This window comes from Ascaphus truei, chromosome 1 (genome assembly GCF_040206685.1).
Source record: "Ascaphus truei isolate aAscTru1 chromosome 1, aAscTru1.hap1, whole genome shotgun sequence".
Classification (NCBI taxonomy): Eukaryota; Metazoa; Chordata; class Amphibia; order Anura; family Ascaphidae; genus Ascaphus; species Ascaphus truei.
The window spans coordinates 105400521-105414413 of NC_134483.1; the positions used below are offsets into that span (position 1 = coordinate 105400521).

At 43.9% G+C, this 13893-nt stretch overlaps 1 protein-coding gene across 3 annotated transcripts; it reads right to left on the reverse strand.

Moving 5' to 3' along the window:
* Positions 1 to 5828: 5828 nt before the first annotated feature.
* On the reverse strand, positions 5829 to 13396 carry LYSMD3 (LysM domain containing 3). 3 transcript variants are annotated; one of them, XM_075593063.1, is made up of 3 exons: positions 13225 to 13396; positions 11307 to 11587; positions 5829 to 8814 (listed from the first exon to the last, which is right to left on the reverse strand). In XM_075593063.1, the coding sequence occupies exons 2-3, from the start codon at positions 11574 to 11576 to the stop codon at positions 8290 to 8292; spliced, it is 795 nt and encodes a 264-aa protein (XP_075449178.1). In that variant the 5' UTR covers positions 11577 to 11587; positions 13225 to 13396; the 3' UTR covers positions 5829 to 8289. The 3 variants fall into 3 exon arrangements, with proteins under 3 accessions (XP_075449178.1, XP_075449188.1, XP_075449185.1); XM_075593073.1 differs by lacking the exon at positions 13225 to 13396 and adding an exon at positions 12564 to 13092; XM_075593070.1 differs by lacking the exon at positions 13225 to 13396 and adding an exon at positions 12560 to 13092.
* Between the last annotated feature and the right edge of the window lie 497 nt (positions 13397 to 13893).

Consider the following 13893-nt stretch of genomic DNA (forward strand, 5'->3'; position numbering starts at 1 on the left):
CGGAGCTGCAGAGGATGTGGCACGATCACTCCCACCCCCCGTTACCGGACCAGCCCACCTCCCTCCGGTAGAGATGCGGGACACAGCTTCCGGATCTCGGGGTGTGTGTGTTTTAATCGTGCCGCAAACGCAATTGCACGCACACTCCTAGCATGGCCGTGGCCTTCGACACCATAAGGGCTCGTCCAGGCAGAGTGTGAGTGCGCATGCACGCTCGTGCTCAGCGCAATCAAACACATTACGACAATGTGTTTGACCAGCATGCGCAACCATGAGCACTCTGCGCTCAGCTGCTTGGCGATACAAATACTTTTGAATTTGTCGCACTTGCCCTGGTCACGAGCGCGGTTCAGCTAATGAGGCCGAACTGTTCACGTGACGTCACAGGCATCCCCCGCGCGCGCAATTACGCAGGACACAAATACTAATGTGAAGCGCTATGTAAATAAAGACATGCATACATATATACAAATCGCCCTTGCTCTCATATATATAATTTATTAGCTGATATACCCAACGTTGCCCGGGATGAAATTTTCGGGTGCGGGTGAAAGGGTGTTCATCTTCCCCCCCTTCACAGTTAGGCGGTGGCGGCTCACTGGGGGGGGGGGGAGAAGGTTGTAATCCCCCCCCCTTCCGAGCTCAGCATCGGGGGCTTACTGGGGGGGCGGGAGGGTAGTGATTCCCCCCCTTCAGAGCTGTCCGGTGGCGGATCACTGGGGGGGTGGAAGGGTTGTGCGGTGGCGGCGGCTCACTGCGGGTGCTAGTGACGGGGGGCAGCGGCACGCTGCGGGGGCGGGTATCTCTGCGGCGGCTGTCTTTGGGGGCGGTGTGTGACGGGGGTGGGTGACAGCTGCTGACTTACTGTGGGCCGGGCTGTTTGGTGCGGTTTTTGGCGGGAGCAGGGCCCCCAACAGAAATCATGGGGCCCAGGACAAATGAAAGGAGCAGGGAAACCCCTCCCCCCCCCCACAAACCATAGTGCACCCCTCCACCAACCCATAGCGCACCTACCACGAAAAAATATTTTTTAGCGCACAACTTTTACTTAACTGTTTTCTTATTGTGATACAGAAAAAAACATTACAATGCAACCTGTTTATTTTTATATTTTCAACAAAAGACAGGTGACTGCCTGTCTGGTTGACAGAGTGGGTGACTGTGACTGAGGGGTGACTGACAGTGACTGAGTGGGTGACAGACAGTGGGTGGGTGACTGAGTGGGTTACTTAATTTACTGAATGGGTGGGTTATTGAATGGGTGGGTGGGTGGTTGGGTTACTGAATTTACTGAATGGGTGGGTGGTTGGGTTACTGAATTTGGGTTACTGAATGGGTGGGTAACTGAATGGGTTACTGAATGGGTGGGTGGGTTGCTGAATGGGTGGGTGATATCCCTGCAGCAGCTGCCTGGGGCGGGAGGTGGGCTCGAGAAGTTGGGGGGGCGAGAGTGGCAGGCTGGGGCAGGAGGCGCGCGCCGCGCTTTCCCTCCGTTCCTCGTGGGAGCAGGGGGGGTAGCGGGATGTTTGCGGCTGGGGGGGGAGGTTGGCGGCTGGGGGGGGTCGAGAGTGTCGGGCTGTGGCAGGAGGCACACGTGGCACTTCCCCTCCGTCCCATGTTGTGAGCGGGGAGGGGGAGAAGCCTGGGGAGGGTGGGGAGGGTGGGAGCGGGTGCGCTCATTGACCGTGGGTTGGGGCGTGAGGCGGCGGCGCGGCTGCAGGTGAGACGGCTGTGGCTGAGGCAGGTCAGGACGGTATGGGTGCACGGCGAATGGCTCTCACGCGGTGTTAGGAGGCTGTGAGGGTGAGGGCGTGCGTAGCCATGTTGCTGACGTCACCCCACCCTGAAGGCCAATCACAGCGTGTGCACAAAGCCACACACAACCAAACTTTCAATTTTATATATATATATACTAGCTGATATACCCGGCGTTGCCCAGGATGTAATGTTCCCACTCCCCTCTCTCTCTCCCCTCCACCCTCTCTATCTCTCTCCCCTCCCCCCTCTCTATCTCTCTTCCTTCCCCCCCTCCCCTCTCTCTCCTCCCCGCTCTCTCTCTCTTTCCCCCTGTCTCCCCCCTCTGTTTGTCCCCCATTCACATCAATCTGTTCCCCCCACCCTTTACAGCCCCCCCCCCCCCCCCCCATTACAGCTTCATGCAGTGTGTGTGCGGCAGTGTGTGTGGGCATGTCAGGCAGTGTGTGTGCGCGCTTCAGTCAGTGTGTGTGTGTGTTCGCGTTAGTCAGTGTGTATGTGTGTGTCGTCCAGTCAGTGTGTGTGCGCGTCAGTCAGTGTGTGTGTGCGTGTCAGTCAGTTTGTGTGCGGTCAGTCAGTGTGTGTGTGTGTGTGTGTGTGTCAGGCAGTCAGCGTGTGGCAGTCAGTCTGGTGTTGCTCCCCCCCCCTCTCTCTTGACTGTGTCCCCCCACCCCTCCATGCAGAGGTGCGGAGGAAGGGAGAGACGGGGAGGCTGTGCTACCCGCTCGCTGGACCCCGGCCTGGCCTCACCACTGGCTTCTTCTCCAAACCCCCCTCCCCGCTCCCGGTGGAGAAGAGCCCAGTGGGCGGGCGGGTGGAAGGCGGCGGCGTGCGGTGAGTGTGTCGGCGGGCGGGAGGCGGGGCGTGTCGGCGTGAGTGCGGCGCAGGGGTGGTGAGTGCGGTGCAGGGGCGGGTGCTGTTGAGTGCGGGTCGGTCCAGAGGCGCACGCGGTGTGAGTGTGGTGTGAGTGTGGTGTGACTGTCACGGTCTGCGTAGGCGTTGCCAGGACGTCACCCCACCCCGCAGGCCAATGAGCTGTGGGGTACAAATACACACACAAACATTTTTTCCCCCAGACATATATATATAGATAGGCCTGTAGTGAGGGCCCTGTTCTGAGGGGATTAATAATATTATAGGCTAAATGTAGGCTATTTTCATAAATAAGACAATTTTGTATAGTTCTATAGATTCTTTTTTAATTAAAAACAAATTGCAAATACATTGAAGGACCTCCATATACACTCACACTGCAACTATCTATAGATAGACACAATAGTGATGGACCGGCTACTAAAAAAAAAAAAAAAATCACTGGGTACCCGGGGAAAAAAGACAAATTACCAAGTACCCGGCCAGGTAGGTTTGGATGACAGCAGCCATGGCGGAGGGAGAGAAGGACGGCATCCTGCAGCGATGGTCAGCAGCTGCCGGCGGCGGAGGGAGAGGACGGCATCTTGCAGCGAAGGTCAGCAGCCGACAGAGGGAGAGGACAGCAGCTGGTGGCGGAGGGAGAAGAGGACCATGTGAGCGGAGCAGAAGTGGCACAGGAGAGCGGCAGGGAGTTGCGCTGTAGCAGCAGCAGACACCGGAAGTCAGAGAAGACTTCAGGGTCAGACCGCTGGGGTGGGGGCGGAGAGAGAAAGGTAGAGAGAGACGGTGTGACGGTGACAGAGTGACAGGGTGAGTGACAAGAGAGTGGGAGGAAGGGGTGACAGAGTGGGAGAGGGGGGGGTGACTGACTGAGTGGCGGGGGGGGTGACTGACCGAGTGGGAGAAGGGGGGAGAGGGGTGACTGACCGAGTGGGAGAGGGGAGGGGGTGACTGACCGAGGGGGGTGACTGACCAAAAGGGGGGGGGGGCGCGTGACTGACAGAGTGACGAGGGGTGGGGATAACTGACAAAGTGGGAGGGGGGGGGTGACTGACCGAGTGTGGGGGAGGGGGTGTTTGACCAAGTTGGGGGGGTGACTGACCGACCGGGTGGGTACTTATGGTGTCACACACACACACACACACACACACAGTCTCTCCCATACACAGACAATGTCTCACACACACACTCACTCACTCTCTCATACACATACACACACTTTCCCATACACACACTCACTCTCACATACACACTCAGTCTCCCATACACATACACACACTCACTCTCACATACACACTCAGTCTCCCATACACATACACACACACACTCCCATACACATACACACACTCACTGTCTCCCATACACATACATACATACACACACACACACACACACACTTACCCATACACATACTCAAATCTCACACACATACACTGTCTGTCTGTCTGTCTGTCTGTCTGACACACACACACACACACACACACACACACACACACACACACACACACACAAATTAATCTTAGTTATCAATAACATGAAAACTGATTGATCAGCAGCTTTGATACTAACTAGGTAAGTTAGGATTACATTGATAAATATATTGACGTTAATTTTTTTTTAAAAATAGTTTGTTCTATGAAATGCATTGTATTATATTGCTATTTTTATTGCCATTTGGACATTATCCATACTCCCATTGATATCGGTGCTTACGGCTCAATTCTGGCTCCTTGACGTCTTGCTGTATGGTCGCAATCAGTGACGTTTTTCGGTGACATCATCAGCCGCTGCTGAATGCAGAGGAGTTTGGCTTCTATTGAGAGCAATCTGCATCTCTATCGCTGGTGTCTGCGTACGACTACCGGGACTGTGGACGTGCCCCGCTGCTGCCGCTGTACGAGTGGTCAACATCTCTATTACCTCCGAATGGCGTCGGTAACAAGGTCACCTGGATTAAATATTTGCTCCACTTACCTCATTTTGTCGCTGCCTGGCCCAAAAGACAACGACACTTATTACCTGTGGCGTGTGGATAATTTTCCTGCTGTGGTAACCCAACCCATGTCTGTCAAAAAGGAATGAAGATGGGGCACACGGATTTCCAAAATAAAGTGTATGCTTTAATAAATCTAATTATTTTGGAAATCCGTGTGCCCCATCTTTATTCCTTTTTGTATGCCGTGGATTGGATGCAGCCGATCGTACATTGATGGGAGCACCGGTAATTGTATCACTCTTTATCATATTGTGGTGTGTAGCATTTACTCTGTTATATAACCCATGTCTGTTACATGAAATGCCTTAAAGATGTGCTTTGATGTACGTGCAATACTTACCCTTTTTACTATTGTGCAAATTAAAATTTTACTATACAACGAGTTGTGTGCTTGCCTTTTTCCTATTTTTTCCTAGTACTTTTGAGATGATGAGCCATCTTTATTGCAAAGCAGCAAACTCATTTTCATCCTTGATACAAGGTTTTGTTGTTTCTCTCACTATTGATACAAGTTCTATCACTTTGTCTCAATTCACCTATCACTAAGGTTGGGTATACACAGAGTATTCTTTTATTTTGTCATTTTTGTATTTATATATTTTTCTAATCTCACTTATGGCCCAATTGGTGCCCTGCCTTTCTTTCACTTTCTAAATGTATGTTCTCATATATTTTCTAATATGTCCTTGGAGTGTTTTACAACAAACTGCATGCCATCCCGTACTGCAGGGATTATAGAGAGAACTAGTATTTTGGGATCTTCAGTTAGCTGGCACCACTTCTACATACATTTTTCTAGTTTGTAAATATCTGCCACATGTAGTGCAGGATAAATCAGGGTAATTGGTGAGGGACCGTAAACGGATTCCACATTCTTGTTGGAATTGACGCTTTGATCGGCTTCACACCAGAAAGTAAAAATGAAGGCCATTATAGCTGTAGCTGCCTAAATATCACTTACATTTAACTCAAGTACTTTGGAATGGAAAGCAGTTACATACAGTAACATACTTACAATAATGTTTTCTAAACAGTTATTATACTATTACTAATGGTGTTATCCATGTGGCGATCTGCAGACTTTTTACTTTAGTTATGTCCATTTTTACACTTTTTTTATATATAGTTTTGAAATCTATGGGGACTTTTTCGCAGCTTTGTCCGGAGATAACAGCCATTCAAATCAATGTCAGTTAATACGTGATCAAGCATGAATACCCTTTATGGAGCGTAGTGAATTCCACTATATGATGCAATACATAAAAAACAGAAATGGGAACTTTTAAATAAGGAAAAGGTACTTATCTATGTTACAATAACTTTACAAGAATACCTTTTTTTTTTTACACAGCTGGATGAAAGCCTCTCCGATGATTATCCAGTTACTGCAGTTGAAAGCTTCTCTTCTCAACATTGCGCCAGCACATTTTCATATACATATATAAAAAAAAACAGGCATGGCTGCTTTAATAATTGTCTCACATTCAACATAAGCAGTCCTTAAAATAATCATCTTTTGCACAGTCAACCTTACACCAACTAAGAAGGGTTCAAGGTAATCTGTATTGTTTTCTCCCATTGATGGCCTGTTTTTCAAATAGCTGCAATTCAAATGAGATCCACAACGTGGTGCAAGAGATACAGTAAATGCCTTGGAGTTCTGGTACCTAGGGTGGAATTCATTAACTCCTGAATGGCCGTTCACACGGGAGTGGGATATGACACCCTGTATCAGCACTTGTTGAATCTCTCCCTAGGAAGACACTGCAACACGCTTGCAAGTTGCTGTCTGTACAGTATATTGTCAAGTGTGATTTTTAAATTGGCTTTCAATTCAACCATAATTATATACCCTAACCATGTGAGCTATACTGTAGTTAATTTAAGAGGTGGTAGGGAAAAGGCTACGGTAATTTTTTATAACACACTTCATATCTTGCAGAAAAATCACTCAATTTTCATTAAAACTTCAGCAATTATAGGTCAGGCACAGTGCATCATTACATATAAGATTTGATAATCTAATATTCTTTGGAATGGGTGACAGCATGGGAACCTCATCAAGTGCACAGTTACAAAATGGTATTACACAAAAAAGGTAACGTTTTAAAGTGCTTGAGACGGATCAAGAATTATGGTCCAAAACACTTACATAAAATGTTTCCTGATATGCTAGCAAAACAACATATCGTTCAGGTGTGGCAGCAGTTGGATCACCGAGTTATTGATTGTATAATCAGATCGTGGCGTTCTTATCTTCGGGTGAGCGTTTCAGCAGGAGGACATTATGAACACACTTTGAATTCAAACTTTATAGTAATCTTAGTGTTCCACAGTTTTACAACAGTTTAACACATTTATGATCTACAAAAGGAAAAACAAAAGGAAACACTCCCATTTCTCGGTACATGAACCTACCGCATCTTGTACTTGTTCACATCAATTTAGTTATAAGTTGATTAACACTATATAAGAATCATAAACTGGTCAATCAACATAACATACCTACAATTGTGCATAGGTGCATGAGGATTGAGCAAGAAATATAAGAGGGAAAAACAAAAGAAGTCCATTTTTTCCCCTGAACATTGTTTATATATATTATATTTCGTATGTCCTGTCACTAATTAACTTGCCAGATAAAATCTTTGTAAAACATGAAATAAAAATATATTTGAAGGACAGAATATTCAACATCTAGGAAGCTACATCGCATTATTACCATCTGTTATATTGTGCCCCACCACGATTGCAAAATTTCTCAATTAAAAAAAATAAATAAAGTATGACCAGATATCTATAGTTTCCAAACAAGTCTGATTTTTATGTTTACAAGTGCAGGTGACTTGTTCCCATTCACCGTCTACTAAACACCTGCTCCGTAAATCAGTGAGGCATGATCACTACAAAACAAGCACAGCGTGTAGGAGGTGAAAGTGTTCATTTGTACTGTTTCTCATTACATGGCTTCAAAAAGTGAGGCAACGTGGCTTTTCCAATTTTATTAATAAAACATGGCTCATAAAATTAGAATGAGAACAGCTCCATCTTTTTTGGAAGAAAAAAATACATGTCTTTTTTTCCCCTTTCTTTTTTAAAGCAATTTCTACTCTATATTTATCAGCCTACTAGTCAGAATAAAACCATGATAACATGTTCCAAGGGCAAACAGTTGAAAAGACTGAGGGACAATGTAGGGCATCGCACTCCAACCTGGCGTTAACCATCATCCAAGTCAATGGCAGTTAACACCAGCTCTAGGTACCAGCATCAGACCTTTTGTGAATCCCTGTAGACGTTTTATTCAATTTGGTCCAAAATTGCTGCTTTAGACAATACTCGATAAGGTCCTAAAACTTTAAGCATCTTGTGCAAACACCGCAATATGCAGAAAGAAAGACCTCAACCATCTTGTTGCTTACGTTGTAATACAGAAATAGTGTTCTCTAACAGAACATACCACACCAACCTTCAAGCTCATTAATGCTGTATATAAATTCAAACATGAAAAACACTGTTGCAGTAATCCATATAGCATTAAATATTTGTGCTACATCAGAATGCATTTCCCGCCCCCCCCAGTAGCCACAGTTATGCAGACTGCCCGAGTAATAAATAATCCTCATGGTGCAGGATAATTACACTTATATTCTTTGTGGGGATTTCTACGAAGGCCCCGCTGATTGTGATGAATTCACTGTTGAGTGACCAATATCCACTTTCACCAATACCTCATAGTAAAGAAAATAAAACACTGGAGTGATAATTCCTACAATTACCATTATCACAACTGCTGTCCACCAGCCCAAGCCCCAGTCCGCACCATCATAAGGATCTTTTTGTTGAACCGGTCTGTGCTCAGGTTCCAAATTTACTTCTTGATTTAAGGCAGAGACAACTTCATGAAGATGATCTTTCTTGGCATCTGTGCACCTAACTATCTGTTCAATGTCCCGATCGACTTCCTGTAGGAAATTGCCAACAATCTCAGAAGAGAGTGGAACAGCAGCAGAGGAACTTTCTTGGTATTCTGGTGAAGGCTGAAGAGACACCGTTCTTGAAACCTTTCCCTTTGGGGAAAAATGTGACTCTGTCAAAACACTAAATCTCTTCACTGGAATTTTTATCGACCGCAATGCAAAGAAGTCCTGCTCGTTAATAAAGTTGTTGGCCCTTTTGAGGTCTGCAACCTGTAGAAATACACATTAGTAAGAAAGTTTATAAACTGAAAAGGGATTGTTTAAATGAGGGCAACTGTTAAAACAACCACCTTTAAATTAAATACTAAAACATACATTGAGTTTGAATTAAATTGTTAATATAGAGTTCAATAGCTCAAAGACGCAATCCCCCCAATTGACGAATGGAAATAGGGGGAATCCTCTGGAGGTGAGACGATCTATGTTCAACTTGGGATCGCCATGCTGCTAAGATATTTACCAGTGAAATTACGAGCATTACATCCTGGTGTTAAAAGATTTAAATGGCTTTCCAATAAGAAGCCGCAACCTATGAAGTTGCAGTTTTCTATTTGACCTGAGATTTCGCAGCCATGATGTTTCTGAGGGAGATTACAATCTGGTAACTTCACCTTTAAGTACCTCGGGAACCAGGGTTCCCTGTAGTTGAAAATAGCGTGGTTCCTGTAATATAATATAAATAATAAAATAATAATTGGGGAACAGGGGTTTGAGGTTAAGTCTAATTATTTAAACGCTGAAACTGCGTAAAGATTTTGTGATCTCTCTAAAAATAAAGAATGCGTGTGACAAATCTCATGTGTCCACATAGAATTGTGGAAATTTAGATAGATGTGAATATTACATTTTATGGTCCTTAACTAAACATTCACATCTAATTAACAGAAATCTACACAAAGACTCAATACAACTATTAAAGTAATTACCTCTTCAGACTGGAGAGAAATGCCAAAATACTGTGCTTAAAACACAATCAGGACAAACTGAAAAATGTATACAAAGCATATGACAAATCTATTAAAATTTTCATTCTTGCAAAGTCTACTTTAAAAAAAAAAAAGACTGAGGGGGGTGGGTGGAAAGCGATAAAAAAAAGCAACAAAAAACAAAAAAACAAAGAGCAAATATTTATTTTAAGACACTCAGGGTGTTATTCATTAAATTCATTACTGCAAAGAAAGTCTCATACAAAAGTTTCTGTGCAATAGTTCCCCCCGTTCAGCACTATCACCCTTTAATGCAGGGGTGGCCAAAGCCAGTCCTCAAGGGCCACCAACAGGTCAGATTTTCAGGATATACCCACTTCAGCACAGGTGGCTCGGTCAAAAATGACCAGGCCACCTGTGCTGAAGGAGGGATATCCTGAAAACCTGACCTCTTGGTGGCCTTTGAGGACTGGAGTTGGCCAACCCCGGGTTTAATGAATAACCCCCATCGATGGTATTACAGCATTTGAAAAAGCAACAAAATTCTTTAAAAAACAAAAAGACAATGTTCCTTTTTTAAGATTTGGGAGCCTTGGATAAATGTCTAAAGGTCAGGAGTTCTAGGAAATGGTTTTGACTCGGATTAAGCCATCCAAATAAATCTTCAGGGAATAGCTAGAGGTTGCTGTTAAAAGTGGCCCCCTAAAGCCACCACTATTCATCTGCAAATGTGGAGATCATCCATTGATGTTGACTGGTAGTTGAAGATATTAAACTATGCTGTTTTATGTGTTTTGAATTTATAAACCGGTATTTTGGGAGTGATGTGATGGTCCCCCCCTTTTTTGTTAACTCCCCCCCCCCCCCTTTTTTTCCCTTTATGTACCCTCTTCCCTATTGAAAACTCAACTATTTGTGGGGGAAAAAAAAACATAATTTCCTCTAGTAGACAAGAAATCAATGTTTATATAGTATGTAAAGCATTGCATTTATGGGGTCTCCTGCCCATATTAATTGAATTTGAGAATCAGAAACCTAGCCCGTTCACACCTAGTAAAAATGTCGCAAGTCCTTAACTAAACTAAGATGGAATTACTTTTGCTATAATTTTGAAATACCTGGGCGTTTAAAAAAAAAAAAAAAAAATTATTAAACCTGAAATGGAATGAAAACTGAGTTTTAGGATTTAAACTATTAATGTTGTCTAAAGTTGGAGTCTACTATAATTACTTTTTTTTTTTATTTTTAAGTAGATTCTTAGATAATACAATAGGATAGAATAGGGTTGCTGCCATTTCTTTAATAATAATAATAATAATAAAAAAAAATTTATCCATGCAAACATATTTTCTGCATAAACAGAACATTAGGTTAGGTAAAAACCCCACCTTATTTAAATGTCATTTGCAACATAAAGCAAGCAGGTTTTTTAAGTTATTAATAGCACACACAACATCTGTTAAAATCGATATGGCGAAGTACCAAAACAATCTGATGAAAATACATACAGTAAAATGTTGTTCTTATGGGACCCCACACTGCAGCCAAAATTGTCAACTACAGAAATGTACAAAGTTTGGCCTGAAAAGAGGAAAAGAGAAAAAGAGGCCTAACCGCTGTTACCCCTTGGGCAGTGAAGAGTTTAATGTAGTGCCAAAAAACAAATGTATGACCTTTAAAGCTCATATACAATGATAATTGGTTATGCCGATTCATTGGCTAGCAAACAACTGATGGCACATTACGTAAAAGACATGCACAAAATCAGGAACTTACAGTACAGCAGTATTGAAGTGCTATGGCATTTAAGGTATCGCCTTCATTTATGTCCTTGCTTATAAATACAATATCATCAAGCCGCTCCTTTGATGTGCTTCTTCGTGTTTTCTCTCTCCCCCGAGGTCGCAGTGCGTATTCCTCTGCATCTTCTTCCAACGTGTCATTGTCTGAATTAGCCATGTTTGCAAAGTGGTAACTATGGCCGACGGTGGTAGGTGAAACGGATGTTTGTTTCAGGTAACTTCGACTCTGGATTCTGCCAGTCATCTTCAAATCAGCTTTTAGAAGAGATCAAGAATGTAAAATGTTAATGGTCAACTTGAATGTACTGCATATTGTTAATCCCTTGTGAACATTAATTACATTTGTTATCAGGTGAATTAAATTAGGTTCAGAACGGTTAGAGACGAGAGGCCATATGTTTGACAGTTTTCTTTTCAAGTTTACAAGATATATTTCAAATTCCATACATGGACTTGTATTGTAAAAATAATTGAAGTTGTAAGGAAGGGCAAAGGGGAGAAGGAGTGGCTCAGTGAGTAAAGACACTGACTCTGGCACTGAGTTTGAAGCGGGGGGACCTGGTTCAATTCCTGGTATCGGCTCCTTGTGACCTTGGGCAATTCACTTTTATCTCCCTGTGGCTCAGGGACCAAAAGCATAGATTGTAAGCTCCACGGGGCAGGGACTGTGTCTGCAAAATGTCTCTGTAAAGCGCTACGTTAAAAAAAAAAAACTAGCAGTGCTTTACAATAACTATTATTATTATCTGCTTTCAATGGTTACCAGCCATTTACAAGACAGATAGTTCCTTATCTGAAAAGGCAGAGCACATGCCTTTTACACTTCAAGCAACACTGTCCATATAAGCAGTTTAAATCTATAAATACAATACAGTTACCTTATCACCTGCTGTACAGTATACTGCTAGTAGAGGTTTACAGAATATTTTTGGGGATCGAGTCCAGTCAAATACTTTTTTTTTTTTTTTAGCTTTTTTTGTAGACATAACCTTGAGTAAATCCCAACCTTGTGGGCACTACTTATAACCCACGCTTTATATGATGGTAAAATATACATTTATACTAGGTAAAAATCTGTTTCAATCCCAATCCCTGGCCAAGGTGTTTGCTAGAAACAAACCTTTCAATGACAATTCCTATTATGTTGGACTACATTAAAGCATACGGCTCTTCCACTTCTGTGTGTCATGTTTAAATATACAAGGAAGCATATTACAATTTACATACATACTCAGCAGGTATATTGTGCAAATAAACCCAGAAGTCACCGACTCGTTGATTTAACCAGAAGGAACAGGTAATGTGTTATCCTGTGTGACAGGGAGAGGGATGCAGAGAACAAAAGACACTGCCAAATAAATGTGACCCGCTGACCTCCTGTACCAGAGCCCACCACATATACTTAGTGTAAGTACACATTCAGCTTTAACTCCTCCAGTGCTGAAGGAGCTTCACTTAAGTAAATACATGGATATTTGGTTTGTGTTTTGGTGCCTCCGACATCAAAAGAGTCAGATATACATTCTGCTTTCAGGGCCTGTGACACTCACGAGGAATACATACAAAAAAAAAAAACACACACACACACACACACACACACACACACACACACACACATCAACCCACAATTCTTCTGTTCCAGGCAAAAGTATGGCTGTCTATATATACCTCCATATATCTATATTTCCACTCACATTTTTGTGTGTGTGTGTGTGTGTGTGTGGTGTGTGTGTAAATATATATTTATATTTATTCGCTAGCACAATATATACACAGACACCCGTGGCTGAACGCTTCCGGTGCCCTCACTCCGCAGGCCTCTCTCTGTTACGCAGGACACACACAGACCAGCAGTCCCAAGGGATCGTCGCAGTGATCTTCACCACACTCACCTTCACGCTCCAGCCGCGACTCTCTCAGCGCGGTTCATCACTACACCCGCCCTGTCACTTCTCGGCCACCGTCCCTACAGGTGCCCTAATGCGCGCTCCGAATGATCGGGAGCGCGCTTAATACTGAACATGCACATAATCCACACACACTGCCCTCCCTCCCCAGCCACGTCCGCACGCGTGCACCCAGGCCACACCCGCCATTTTTTTCTTAGAGCGTGCGTCTGACATCACGGCGCAGACAGGCTCTAATAAGTTGCTGTCACCTTAAAGTGGCCTGAAATCTTTTCAAATAATAATAAATGTTATACTTATTTAAAAAATATGTATTTGTGTTTTCATTTAAACACAGGAAAACAAAGTGCTTTTAACCCCTTTGTGCTGGCCTTCCAATGCTCTGCAAATTAAAATAGGAACACTAGTTCTTCCTTTGAAGCCATCCACCGCATTGTGTACAGCAAATAAGAATACAACTTGTGAGCATATTCACGTCTCAGACAGGTCTGCATCCCTGCTGTTAATGATCTCTTAGGCTGAGTCACCGCTGGCGCTGAGCGTGCTCATGCTTAGAGAGCTCTCCAAGCATGAGCGCCGGGTGTCCTGGCATTTACGCGCGTGTGGGGGGGGGGGGGGGGGGGGAGCATTGTGGGTAGTTGAGCACACTAGAAA

What these genes read in the sequence shown, in the direction of transcription:
- LYSMD3 (XM_075593063.1), bottom strand. Translation starts at nt 11,576, where the DNA reads ATGACTGGCAGAATCCAGAGTCGAAGTTACCTGAAACAAACATCCGTT. An exon ending in CACTTCAATACTGCTGTACT is followed by an intron (nt 8,815 to 11,306) that starts GTAAGTTCCTGA and finishes GTATTTCTACAG; the next exon opens with GTTGCAGACCTCAAAAGGGC.